Source organism: Podarcis cretensis, assembly GCF_951804945.1.
Source record: "Podarcis cretensis genome assembly, chromosome: Z".
Lineage (NCBI taxonomy): Eukaryota > Metazoa > Chordata > Lepidosauria > Squamata > Lacertidae > Podarcis > Podarcis cretensis.
The window spans coordinates 15156894-15171545 of NC_137184.1; the positions used below are offsets into that span (position 1 = coordinate 15156894).

The 14652-nt window shown below is 44.6% G+C and overlaps 1 protein-coding gene across 3 annotated transcripts in view; it reads left to right on the plus strand.

Moving 5' to 3' along the window:
• The window catches only part of FIBCD1 (fibrinogen C domain containing 1), a 69681-nt gene that overhangs the window by 34703 nt on the left and 20326 nt on the right, over nucleotides 1–14652 (plus strand). For all 3 annotated transcript variants that reach the window (XM_079961383.1, XM_079961382.1, XM_079961384.1), the window contains 2 exons: nucleotides 8052–8211; nucleotides 9112–9248. In XM_079961383.1, coding sequence (XP_079817509.1) covers nucleotides 8052–8211; nucleotides 9112–9248 — 297 coding nt within the window. The remainder of the gene's footprint in view (nucleotides 1–8051; nucleotides 8212–9111; nucleotides 9249–14652) is intronic.

Sequence of the window (14652 nt, forward strand, 5' to 3'; positions counted from 1 at the left end):
AAATGTTAAGTTCTGTTGCAGTTAGGTGCAGCACAAACTTTTGGTTTTTTAATTATTATTTTAGAAACAGATGTCAAAACATTTTCTATCTCCCCCTGAATATACACCATTACTTACCCAGGCTCCCTGGTTTACAGGACGCTAACTCTCTTAACAGGTTTTCAGGAAGTGTGTTTTTCTTACAGAAAGAATGGAAGAAGGCAAGAGGAAGCATTCCATAGCCTCTATAAAAACAGTCGTGGTTGCAAGTGGTGGAGATTAGGTCATATAGAGGTTGCTGCCCCACCAACCTTAGTCTGCCCTTAGCCACCCCCTACCTGACCATCTTCATGCATACAACCAATCAGGGTGTGGCTCTACCTGTCATTGGCACAGGAACCACCTACTGTTGGGCTCCCTGCCAGTCCCCATGGAACCAGCCGCTGAGTTCAATGGCGCTTACTCCCGATGCAAAGGACTTGTTCATTCTGTGTGCTGCTCCTTTTTGATACATGCATGTATAAGCATTTACTTATAATCTCTTTATTGTATCCCACCTTTTTCTCCAAGGAGCTCAAGTTGACTTACATAGTTCTCAGCCTCATGACAACCCTATGGGATATTTTAAACTGAGAGGCAGGGGACTTGCCCAAAGTCACCCAGCAAGCTTCATGGGGGAATGCAAATTTGAACCCTGGTTTCCCAGGTCCTAGTAGGACACTCTGGCCACTGTATCACACTGGCTGTAATGAATCACACAGTGGTCTGAATTTCTGAACTCTTCTCAGAGCTGTGACTAGGATGGGGACCCTCAGGATTGGGGGCTGGATGCTGCCCTATAGCTCTCTAGCTAACTGCCTAGCTCTCAGAACTTTTTCCAGGATTGCAGCCCTTACCAGTCCTGCTTTGCATCCTTCTTGAGGGTTTCTGCCTGCCTGGGATGTGTCCGTGAACTTTGCTCAAGACTCCTACTTGTCTGGATGGAGGATAGATAAGGATGTGTTGTTGTGGTGGTGGTTGCATTTATTATAGTGTTGTGAATTGGGGAGGTAGGCTGTGTACCTGTATACAGTCTCTTCTAATTCCTGGATACAATAAGGATTCAATTGCTGGAGTAGCCAGGCAAGTTTCTTGGTGACTCTTGGTGGCTCTGTGCCAGAAGACAAATGGGCAGGGTAGTTAGAAACTGTCTGGCAGTTAGAAAGACAAAGGCCAGAGTTGTGTGAGCTAGAAGCTAGAAGCTGAAGGCAGGCTGGGCAGATGAGAGAAAGAGCTAGGCCTGATCTCTGCTGGAATCCAGTGCTGAGGCCATGGGAGAAGCAAGACCGAATTGGGGGCGGGTGAATCCTGTGAGCCCCTCCAACACAGGCTCAGGTTGTACAGTATATAGATGTAAATAAACCATATAACACATTGTCAACCTGAGATAGCTCAGTTGGTAGAGCATAAGACTCTTAATCTCAGGGTTGTGGGTTCGAGTCCCATGTTTGGGCAAAAAGATTCCTGAATTACAGGTGGTGGGACTAGATGATCCTCGTGGTCCCTTCCAACTCTACGATTCTGTGATTCTGTGACACCACCGTCTCTGCTGTCCCTCATTCCGAGGACACCGGACCCTGGGTAAGTGCCTGGAACCCCTGGAATCTCGCACCGCTCAGAGATTGGGGTGGCATGCAACAATATTTACTTATATCCCACCTTTTTCCGAGACCAAGACTCAAGGCAGCTTATACAAGTTAAAACACCACCGGTTAAATACAAAAAGCCAAAAACATATAGAAGATAATTGTTAGGGTAGAAACTAAGCTACCAGCCAAATTGCTCAGCCCACTTTTGGCTCTGACCCCACCCACCACAGGCATGTGGCCCCCAGAAGGTTGCCCCAAAGGGAATGTGCCCCTTTGCCCCTGATAGACTTTCCTTGCTGATATGGCTGTATAGGGGCTCTCACAATGAGTTTATGCACTTCCAAATTTACAACCGCAACACTGGTCTGGGATGCCACAGAACTGCCCTGAGATCTATGGATAGAGGTTGGTATAAAAATCTAATTAATTAATTAGGAGGAGGAGGAAAGTTGCAGCCACAGCTTTCCATAGGAGGAAAACTGGAAAGGTTACAGAAGGCAGGGGAGGGGAGTCTGTGCATGTTTTGCACGTAGCGTTTGAGAGCTCATTTGCCAGACAGGTAGCTAAATGCTGGTGAGCCCTGAGGATGTTGGCTTACCTCAGTGAACTCTGTTGCATTTTGATTGAAGTCATCAAAGGAGGCTTCTGCAAATTCAGTGCTGATGCCTAAGGCAAGGTTAGAGGGGGTGGTGGAAAGAACAGCCATTACATCCCTGTAGTGAAAGGGAAAGTGCATCACCTGGAAACAAAATGGCTGACCATTTCAACTCTGCATTCAAGTGAGGTTTAATTGTCTGGGCAGGGGGAAGGGGTTCAGCCCCATAAACCTTGAGACTGGGCTAGAGCGACAGGGATGCCTCTGAACGTGTCTGTGATCTACCTCCATATTTGGAAGCCATTAATGCTTCTGAATACTAATTGCTGGAAACTGCAGGAAGGAAGGAAGGAAGGAAGGAAGGAAGGAAGGAAGGAAGGAAGGAAGGAAGGGTGCTTTTGTGTTTAGGTTTCCTATAGTTGGTATCTGGTTGGCCACTGAGGAAGAACAGGATGCTGGACTAGGTGGGTCATTGGCCTGATCCTGCAGGGCTCGTCTTATGTTCAGGAAAAGCACATGCTTTGCACGCAAGAGGTCCCTTCAGTCCCCAACATCTCCAGGTAGGTCCAGAAGGACACCTGTCTGGAATCCTGGAGAGCCACTGCAGTTAGTGTGGACAATATTGAGCTTCCTATATTCTTAGGAGTGAAGGCGCAGTGACAGAGCACCTGCGTTGCATGCAGAAGGCCCCAGTTTCAATCCCCAATGGTATTGCCAGGTAGGTCAGGGAGAGACTCTCTGCCAGAAGCCCTGGAGAGCCACTGCTAGTCAGTGTGGACAGTACTGAGTTTGATAGACCAATGGCCTGATTCAGTGTGAACCAGTTCCCTGTAGTTCTAAATCCTCCTCTTCGCCTGCATCTTCAGTTAGGTAAGACATCATCATCACATCCTTGTAAAAACCTTTATAAACCCTCCTGGTTTTGCACCTGTTTCTTGCTGAAGTAAGGCAATTCCTCAATGAATCATCACTGTATATTAGATAAGAACTGCTGACTCTTATGGAGAAGTCTGATAAAAGGTGCGAGCAAGGAGAAAAGCTGTTTGCATTTTCACCCCCACCCCCCCTCCACCCCCATGTAGGGTGTTTAATGGAAAATTGTGATGTTGGAAAATCTGCTTTTAAAAACCACCCATCACTTCTGCCAAGGGATCCTTATTTTTTGAACTCAAGAGTTCAGCAAGCCTCACTGAATTGTTTCAATTACTTTGATGAATTAGTTATTGTTTGCTTTAATTATATGCTACTGGATTTGATACTATGTATAGCGATTGCAATGTTGTTTTTAATGCTGTTGTGAGTATTGTGAGCCCCCATGCAATACACATACCCCCCCTACAGCCACAGGAAGCTTTGGCAGCACACTAACAATGAAATGGCACCACCTTAGTCCATGGCTAGGGAATCTGTGGCCAGTGGGCCAATCTTGGCTCTGCAAGGGGTCTGCAAGGCCATTTCCCCCCTAAGCACATCCAACTGCCCATCAGCTGACCCCCACAGCCAGCAGAACCTAACTTTCTGCTCATCAGCTTATGAATAAAGTGTACGATCCTGCTGGGTACTGCTTTGCTGGTTCATTCCTTGATGATGACTGACAGGTAGGCTGCCCTGCCCGTCTGTTAAACTTGGCCCATAGGGGCCAGTGGCAGATAAACCTCTGACCCCCCAAGACGAAAAGGTTCCCTGAGTGCATCTAAGTGTTAATTGTTATTTAATATTTTCCATGTGCTGTTCTTGTTTACCAGTGATTAGTCATCCCAGGAAAGCAACAACTTGGTCAGGAGGGCACAGGGGTAAGGCGATTTGCTGGTGCTTTTCTGGTGTAGGGAAGGTTTAGGACCTTGGATAGTTCTGCCGGTATGCAAAACCACAGTGGAATGATTTCAGCACCATGGAAAGCAAACCTGCAGCTAATGTAAAGGACATAAGTCTCATGCCACAGTTTCTGGCTCCTAGCGGGTGAAGGTCAGAATAGTGATGACCTGGTTGGAGGGAAATCCCTGGTCACTACAAGGTCCAGTCATCAGAGTATGAAGACAGCAGTAGTTTCCTCAGACAACGCAGGATCCCAGGCAAAGTGTCCTACATGGGAAGAACAACAAAGCAAGTCTGATTACTCCTCTGATATCTCAGCTTCTAGGTTCTTAGTCCATGCCATGATATGTCCATTACTTTTATTTTCTGGGCCTGGCTTTGGTGTTTTGGGCATGCCTTGTTAACATTTTTTCGTTTGAGTTGCTACAGTTGTCCTTATGTGGAGCTCAGCGGCCTCCCCTAGGTCTCCAGAAGTCATATCTTCAAGTACTGCTAGGGTGGGAAGCCTCTAGCCTCCCTGCCTGGGAGTTCAAGTTGGCCCACAAAGTCATTTCTCCCAATCCATGGCCCACCTGTCAACCCTCTGACATCACTGATGGGTGGGAGAATTAGGTTCAATCCTGCTGGGGTCTGCTTCAATATTATATTCCCTTGGCAAAGGAGACCCCTGCATCTACAAGGACTGAACCTGGTGAGCAGAAGTTTCAGTTCTGCTCAGTTTACCTGTTCCCCTGCTAGGAGAAGGCTCATATAGTCAAAGCACAGTGTAGGGCTGTTTGAAAGCCATTTGCAAACAGCTCTTTAGACCCCTGATTTTCAGAAGTTTGAATAGTAGTGTGAGGCTGTTTGCAAAAGGGCTTTCAAACAGTTCCTCACCATGCTTTGAAGTCCTGGCAGTTGGGGCATCAAAGCTCAGTATCACCTGATAGCAGCTAGGCTCTCCAGGGTTGCGGGTAATAGAGATCTGAATCACCAGTCAGAAAAAGCTCCCCACCCTTAAGGAAGATTAATGGGCAAATGCTCCTTGCCTCTAGCATATGTGCAAACACAAATGCATGTGTACAAGCAATAAGCCATTACGCAGAGCACAGCCTGCCACCCCATGCACTGCAGCTGAAGTCAGCTTTGAAGAGTTGATCACCTATAGCAGCCCAATTTTCAACTGCATTTTTGTTGTTTTATGACAAGATTTACATAGCTGCCCATCAACAGTGTTCCCTGGGCAAGTCTACAGGGCAAAGGGAATAAAATACATGATCATTAAAAGCATCAACAAACACAGCAGAATGCAACATAAAACTCTCGATGTTTTGGCAGAGAAATGCAATCAATTTGCAGCTCAATAAGATAAAGCTTCCACAATGGGGGCCCAGATAGCATTTGTTTAAAATGTTACCATATACATTACTAGGTCCACTGTGAAAGGAGGGGGGGGGAATTATTTCAGACTATTATGTTGCATACTCATGATATTGAGAACCAGTATGCTGTAGTGTTGGGCTAGGACCTGGGAGGGACCAGGGTTCAAATCCCCAGTCAGCCAAGAAGCTCAGTGGATGACCTTGGGCCAATTACTGTATTTCAGCTTAACCTACCTCACAGAGTTGTTGTGAGGATAAAATAGGAAAAGGGAGGAACTGTATATGCTACCTTGAGCTTCTTGAAGGAAAGTTGGGATATTAACATAGGAATAACAATAATGATAATGATAATGTTTTCTTCCCCATATGATTCATTTACCATGGCATTGTTTTATTTAAAAAAAACCACCTTCAGAATACTTTACAAAAAGAATAAAACATTAAAAGCAGTTTAAACTGCTGTAAACATTCACATAATAATTAAAAACAGAACTAAGCTAAAAATGTATTAAGACACATGTAAACATTCTACGTATCTGGGTAGGCTTGTCTAAAACAATAATGAGCAATGCAATATGTATATATTAAAAAATTCCACACACACACCCCAGCACACTATTATTAGCATTAGCATTAAATGTATTACCCATCCTTTACCAGCAGGGTCCCAGGGCAAGTTACAACAATTTAGAATTAAAAATGATTAAAAACCGATTACAGTCTCAGGAATAGGTCAGGGTAAAGAGGTGCGACTTCAGCATTTGCCAGAAGCTGCATAGTGAAGAAGCCAGAGCCACTTCTGTAGAGAGGAAACTTCACAACTTAAGGACTTCCACAATGGAATGTCCTCTTCCAGGCCTGCCACTACCCTAAACTTCTAAGGAAGGTGAAACTACGAAAATGTCTTTCCTCTGCTGATCTTAACACCCAGGAGAGTCTGTAGGGATATACCTATGGGGCCTAAACCACTTACGGTTTTGAACTCTAAAATAAACACTACATTAAAAAAATCTTAGCATTGGGACTAATGTAATGAACCACCATTAATACCCAAAAGTGCTATATACAAAAGAAGAAGAAGAAGAAGAAGAAGAAGAAGAAGAAGAAGAAGAAGAAGAAGAAGAAGAAGAGTTAGAGTAAAATAAAACCCAATTGATACTTTGACAGAAATGACAAGATTGCTTTCGGTCACTGTGGCTGCCTTAGTCTAATTTTAGAAATGGCCAGAGCAAAAATCTGCAACCTTTCCTATTAGCTCAGCAACTTTAGCTCCCAGACAAACCAACGGGCGATGAGAAATCATTAGTTATTAAATTTGTATTTCTTCCATATCATAAAAAGCAAAGATGCAATGCAGTTCCCTTGACACATTTCCCTTCTCAACGTAAATGAAAAGCATCTTGTGCTTTAATTTTTGAATGTTAACTCTCTTATATAAATTTAATAAAGGCAGACTGTTTGGGGGGGCGGGGAGAGAGAGAGGGAGAGAGAGAAGGAAGGAAGGAGCCATTAGGGATGTCGGAAGATTCTGGCAAAACTGGAAATGGGGCTGGGAATTGCAGATGCTGGCTTATTCACCACCATGCCCCAAAGAGAAATCAATCCAGTGAGTGGAATCAGTATTCACTGTTGTTATTGTTTTTAGTTCATAAATGACTGAAATGAATCGGGTGCCATAATGGAAGAGGAATCTTATTTACATAAGTTATGTAAGTTATATAATTTTGCCTCAGCGGACAACTGAGATTAATAATGTGGTTTTGGGTGGAAGATGAACTGTGGCAGAATCGAAATGGTCCTGCGTGTAACAAATATAGGGCAGAATGGAAATCAGTATTAGAATCAGAGCATCATAGAACTGCAGAGGCTGGAAGGAACAGCCGCTGAGGGAAGGAAAGTACCTGAGTATGGGGGCAGGAAGTTAAAGGGACAGTTTAGAGGAGGGAGCTGTAGAACAGAGCAAAGCCTCGCTTAGTAGGATTGGGCTGCAAATCCCTTTGAACTCAGTAAGGCTTGCAGCTAGGAAAGCATTCATAAGTCCCATTGAACTCTGGAGCAGTGCTTTTAAAAGCACCAAGCAAAAAAAGACATTATTCAGAGGTTGTGTCTAAGATCATAGGGGATCTCACCTAGTCAGGATGCATGGACAGGGTGGTGATGGTACCATTGTCTGGCTTGCCTCATGCAGCAAAACTGGCACTACTGCAAGTGCCACATAATACCTATTCTGCATTTGTAAGAACTTGATCACTTAGTGTGGCAGCACCTGCACTTTGGAACTCCCTGCCTATTGAGATCAAAAAGGCACCTTCACCTGCTAAAAACATTCCTGTTTAGACAAGCCTACCCAGATACTTGAAGTAATTTGAATCTATTTTAGTAGTTTAACTTTTTCATGTTTTAAAATAGGGTTGTAGTTTTTTTTTTATTGATTTTACTGTTCTATCGTTCATAAACCTCTTAGAAGTTTTTTGTTGTTTTTTTTACAATCAAGTGGTGTACAAATTTTATGAAATAAAGGAAAATATAAAATATAATGTCTTGGGGCTGGCCCTGGTTGAGACCTTTCGCAGGCTGTCCTAAAGCTAGTAGTGGACAGGTTGGTGCCTGCGGATGGTGTGTTGGCAAACCCCCTGAACTGAGTCATAACGAGTTTGGATTTTTTCCACACAGCTGCTCTCAGAGAGCCAGACCAACATGGCGAGACTAGTGAGCTCTGTCAGCGACATCCTGGACACCTTGCAGAAGGACCGCAGTGCGGTCCGACCTCGGCTCAAAGCTGACCTCCAGAAGGCTCCAGCTCGGAGTGCCCGGCCAAAAGGATGCTCCAACGGTAGGAGATCTGCTTCCTTCTCTTCTCCTTCTTGGGGCAATTATGAATGTAATTTATTCACACTCCACCAACCACAAATAAGAAGTTAGAGAATGTAAAATATGTATCCTGGGCCCCATCTGCACTTCACATTTAAAGCAGTTTCATGCCACTTAAACAGCCATAGCTTCCCCCAAAGAATCCTGGGAACTGTAGCTTGTTAAGGTGCTGAGAGTTGTTAGGTGATCCCCAACTGCTTTCACAGAGCTAAAATTCCCAGACTGGTTTAGCAATCAGTCCCTCTTCACAGGGAATTGTGGGTATTCAGCCCCAAATGCACAAGTGAGCACTCAGTGGTAAGATAGAACTGCATTTTGCGTTTTTTGTAGTGAGTCAGCTCATTGATCCATGTGGCTCAGTATTGTCTCTACACACTGACTGGCAGCAGCTCTCTACTGTTTCAGGCAGGGGGTCTTTCCCAGCCCTATCTGGAGACATCAGGGGTTGAATCTGGGAACAATTGCATGCAAAGCAGATGCTCTACCACACAGCTATGATTCTTCTGAGCAAAAAAACACACAGTCCCAGATGTAGCATACTGCTTTGTTTCTGCACGAATCAACCCCCTAAAAATCAGAGAGAGAGAAACTGTATTGCAGGGGGTTGAACTAGATGGCTGTTTGGGTCCCTTCCAACTCTATAATTTTATGATTCTATGAAACAAGAGTTCTGCCAGAACTCCACTTGCCCAGAGCTTAGAAGGAAAACAGAACAAAGTCTCTTTTAGTGACAGCAACCAGTTGGAATAGGCGAGAGTCCACAGCCAAGGGCTCAAACAGTGATGTTGTAATTTAGTCTATTAATTAGACCTCTCTTGTTTCTCTTCCCCCCAACTCACTTCTGCCCCACACTTCACTGCAGGCTCTCGGCCTCGGGACTGCTTTGACATCTATGCAAGCGGACAACAAGAGGACGGTGTTTTTTCTGTCTTCCCCACTCACTACCCTGAAGGCTTCCAGGTTTACTGCGACATGACGACGGATGGCGGTGGGTGGACGGTAAGGGTCTGTTGCTTGTTTAAGTCTCTTTGACACATTGGTTTGAGTAATAGACCCCTTGGCTTAGCTGGTCAAAGCATGTGACCTTCTGTCAAGGTTGAAGCAGAGAGGCAATGATGGGGAACAGATTCTGGGAGCTTATGGAGGACACAAGAGAAGCTGGCATCCTTTGTGGGTTGATGGGCAGGGCCTTCTGGGCATGGAGGCACCGTGGGCTTCACTGCAGCAAGAGCACAGGGCCAGTCAGTGCCAGGGCAAATGCTGAGGGTGCTTTCAGATATGGACAATTTAACAGCATCTGATCAGCACAGTTTTGGTTTAAGCTGGAAATGGGATAGCAGCTCAGCTTCCAGACTTTCAGCACCCTGTGGCTGGGACCAGGATGCTGTGCCTTTCCAGTTGTTGCTAGATGACAGCCACATTCATGCCATACATTTAAAGTGCAGTGATGGCACTTTAAACTGTCATGGCTTCCCCCAAGGAATTCTGGGAGCTGTAGTTCATTAAGAGTGCTGAGTTGTTTGGAAACCCCCTTTCTCCCTCACACATTGTTAAACTACCCTAGAAATTGTAGCTCTGTGAGGGGAAAAGGGAGTCTCCTAACAACTCTCAGCACCCTTAATGAACTATAGCTCCCAGAATTATTTGGAGAAGGCACAGCTGTCTCAAGTGGTATCATAATGCTTTAAATGTGTGCTGTGAATAAATGTTGCCAACAACTTCCATCAACCTGGATTGTTGGCTATGTTGGCTGGGGCTGAAGGGAGTTGGATTCCACTGTAATTAATTTCACTGGGTCTACTCTAACTAGAACTTAGTTGGATTCAACAATAACATTTTGGGGAAGACACAGATGGAATGAGATTTTGATTTTTATTTTTTTAGTAGGTAGGACTTAACAAAGAACAAACGGCATTTGTTATCACTGTACTTGGTTCTATGTTTTGGGGTTCTGAAATGATATACATAAAACAAACCTTCCCTGGCATTATCATGCTGATGTAAAATAAACTCATTTCTGGAGAGGAGCAGATGGGAAATAAATCTATACAAGAGTAAATGCAAAATATTGCGATAATGCCGACTTTATTATTAATGGAGCACACATAAAAAGCAGCGTTTGTGTACTAAACTTGATGGTCTGTATGCCAGCATGGTTAGATGTTCTGTTTGTTTATCTCTAGGCATAAAATTAGTTTCTAGATTTCATTGCGGCTTGGTGTGACAAGCAGATAGCCGAGAAGGTGGGGGCAGAGCTGTGCATGGAGAAAGACTCTCACAGTTCATTAGGAACCCACAACACTCTTATAAGCAAGACCATACCCTCATTTTGCCCATGGCTCTGTCTTGCATTTTGAGCTCAGGGGAGAAATGTGGTTTCCCAGAAAGAAGAGCCCAGCCTTGGAGAGTGCTCTGGCTTATTTCCTGCACAGCACCTGTGTACATATGAAGGTGCTTTAGACTTGGATTCAGACAACTGATTCATCTGGCTCTATTTTACCAACAGCTGTACTTGGAGATTGAACATGGTTCTGTCCTTGAGGTACAGCCCTTCCCTAGAATTAAGGTCCTAATCCTCATGGTTCTGAATAAGGAGCTGATTGAAATAAAAACATAGGAAGTGATGCCTCATATCGAGTCAAAACGTTGGTCCATCTACCCCAGTATTGTCTACACTGACTCTCCCCAAACCAACCCCAGGGCTTCAGGCAGGGGACACTCCCAACCTTACCTGGAAAATTGCATTGGGAATTCTCCATGCAAAGCACGTGCTCAACCTCTGAGCCCTTCCAAAATATGTGCCACTTGATTGTAGGTAGAACCTCTATGTGGTTTGCAAACAAACATTAAAATGATCATAAAAAATTGAAAACATGAATGTTAAAAAAATCAAAATACTATTAAAACCAACAGTTTAAGTTAAAACTAGATTTAAACACATCAGCTTCTACATGTCTGGACAGGATTGTTAGAACAAATACGTTTTTAGCAGGTGCAGAAAAATGTACAGCAAAGGTGCATGCCTGATGTTAATAGGCAGGGAGTTCCAAACCATGGGTGCTGCCAAACTAAAAGGTTGATTTCTTAAAAGTTCAGAACTAGATAATCAGTCCTGGATAATGAAGTAGTGGGGTTTTCATTCCACTTTCAGCAAATGGCAAGAAAGCAAAACTTTCAGCTGGGCTAAAGAGTTAATCGGCAGAAGTACCCAGGAACATAACAGGGTGGCTAAGTGATATTAAGAAGTAACTGATCCACATGAAGTGGTTTCAGGGCATGTGCCCTAAGGGTGTTTGAACTTAAGACACAACAGAGTGACTGAAGGTTTATCAGTGGCTCTTAACACACAATTCCATCTCCTGACCTGCCATTTTCTAAAGGCAAGATGAAGTCATTGGCAGAAATTTAACAAGTTTCCCCTCTGGGAGGAGAGTCATAGATGTGACCTTCCCAGAGAGCGCTGGGGTCATCACAGCAATTCATGTCTATGGCAAAGATGCTAGATTGGGGGCTAGTTTGTGTCAACAACGCCAGCCTGGAGAAATTAATGAACGAGGCTGAAGAAATGCCAAAACAGTGAGGCAACGAGACAGGAGCAGAAAAATCACAAATTGTGACAAGAGCAGCTTCATCCGAGAAGTCAGAAAGTTAGCTGAAGTAGGAGATACCTACAGACAGGAAGCTACTGAGAACTGGCTTTAAGAAGTGGTAGAAAAATCACTCTTGTCAAACAGTCAGGTTGGCACTCTTCAGATTTCAAAACGGTGTACAAGGAATACAGTCATACCTCGGGTTACAGACGCTTCAGGTTGCATTTTTTCGGGTTATTGACTGCCGAAACCTGGAAGTACCAGAATAGGTTACTTCCACGTTTCAGCGGTCGCACATGCGCAGAAGCGCTGAATTGCAACCCGTCCGTGCGCAGACTCACAGCTGCGGATTGCGAACGTGCATCCTGCACAGATCACGTCCGCAACCCGAGTGTCCACTGTACACACAGCCATGGAAGGAGCATTGCTGCTACTACCCATAATGGGCATGTTCAAATGTTAGAGGCAGCAATGTTTCTGTATACCAGTTGCTGGAAGCTACAGGAGGGGAGAGTGCTGTTGTGCTTGGGTCCTGCTTGCACACTTTCTTCCATTGAGGCACCTTGTTGGCCCCTGTGAGAAGTGGATGCTGGACTAAATGGCACATACCTAATCCAACACAGCTATTTTGATTTCTCCCTCCCTTGCTTCTGAATACCAATAACTGGGAAGCATAAGAGGGGAGAGTTGCTATTGCAACTCAGGTTCTCTTGCAGGTTTCTCAGAGGTTGGCCATTGTGAGAACAAGATGCTGGGATAGCTGGGCCTCTGGCTCTTTTTATTTTCATGCACCATGCATAAAGAGACATTGTGTGTGTCAGCAATATCAGAGACCCGTGAGTAGCCTGCATGCAGGACCTGAACACAACAGCATTCTTCCCCCTTGTGATTCCCAGCACTCAGCATTCAGAGACATGCTGCCTCCAACAGTGGAGGTACAAGTCATTCTGGCTAATAAAGACTGATAAAATTATTCTCCATGAATTTGTCTAGAGCTATCCAAGTTCGTGGCCATCACTGCCTCCTGTGGGAGTGTTCCGTTGCATGTAGAATTTCTTCCTTTTATCTGTCCTGAATCTTCCAGTTTCCAGAGGAAGAATTTTATCTCTGCTCTTTCTCCATGCCATGCATAATTTTATAAAGTTCTATCATGCCACCTCTAACGTCTTTCCTCTAAAAAGTCCCCAGCGCTGCAACTTTTCCTCATCAGAGAGGCACTCCATCTCCTTGATCATTTTGCTCGCCCTTTTCTGAACCTTTTCCAACTCTACATATTAAATGATTGCATAGTGAAAACTGAGTGAGGGATCATATTTTGTTTACTGGGGCCTACAGGGAAGGTGGGCAGTTAAGAAGCTGTTATGTATCCAGGCACTGTAGACCAAAGCTAGGCTGTATCCATGCAATACAGGCCTAGGAGCTCAGGAACCATCTGCATAACAAAAGACAGAGAGGAGTCTAAAACCCTCCAATAACATTGTTAATAGCTGGCAGGCAACCAATCCCTGCTGAGATAGGCCAGTGTTGTGATTCCCTAATTGCAGCATTAAGGCAACCTATCACAGGTGGAGTTTGTATCTCGCCTGAGCTGTCTTAAGATATATATACTGGGCCCTGTCAGTCTTGTTCCTGTTGCTACAATAAATCCCTTTGAGCTGAAATCTGGTCTTTAGGTTATGCCTGAACCCACCTACACTTCAGTAGCCATGGTGACATGACAGAGCCATCTGCATATGTCTTTCTACTGAAATCAGGGCCAGGAGACAGTGTGATGCTGGTGACAGCTTGGCAGATGTCTACAAGCATACACTACGATCGCCAGGTCAGAGGCCTGATTCATGGTGGCTCCTCCAATCCAGATCCCTGACAAAACATCATGTACGATTTGCCCAGCACCCTTTTCATGAGGAAATGAGGGATGTGAATAATATCCTCCCTGCTCTGCTCAAGCCAATCTCGCACACATCTATTATAGACACTGGTCAGGAGCAAAAGACCTGTCGGAACAAATTGTTTGGGGACTCAATCGCAGCTCGTTAGTTAAGAGGAGAAGCAGAGGGTGTCACTTGGGACCCATCCATTTTTCTTGACTTGCAGACACAATCTCTGCCATCAACACTGTGGCTAGTGGCGATGGAAGCGTTTGGGTTGAAAATGAGAGTGGATTGTAAAATTAAGAGCTGCCAGAGAAGCAAACCATTTTATCACACCTTCTGCACCTGGTGTGTGGTAAAATCACATGGGCATGATATTACGGACAGCCAGGTTACCCCGAGGTGAGAAAATAAAGCCTGGGATAGTTTGGCTTATCTGAATAAACAACATAACATTTTTGTTTTGCTGTCTTTCCTCCTGCCAGATAGGGATAGGGATAAATTTTGTTCACTTTGCATTTCATAGAATCATGGAATTGTAGAGTTGGAAGGCACTCTCAGGGTCATCTAGTCCAACCCCCTGCAAGGCAGGAATCTCCACTAAAGCTTCTATGATAGGTGGCCACCCAACCTCTGCTTAAAAATCTCCAAGGAAGGAGAGTCCACAACCTCCCAAGGGAGACCATTCCACTCTTGAACAGCTCCTACTACCAGGAAGTTCTTCCTGATGTTTATTCAGAATCTCCTTTCTTGTAACTTGAAACCATTGGTTCGGGTTCTGGCCTTTGGAGCAGGAGAAAACAAGCTTGTTCCATCTTCCATGTGAAAGCCCTTTAGCTTAGATATTTGAAAATGACTGTCCTATCTCCGCTTCGTCTCCTCTAAACATACCCAACTCCCTCAACTGTTCCTCATAATGTTTGGTTTCCAGGCCATAGA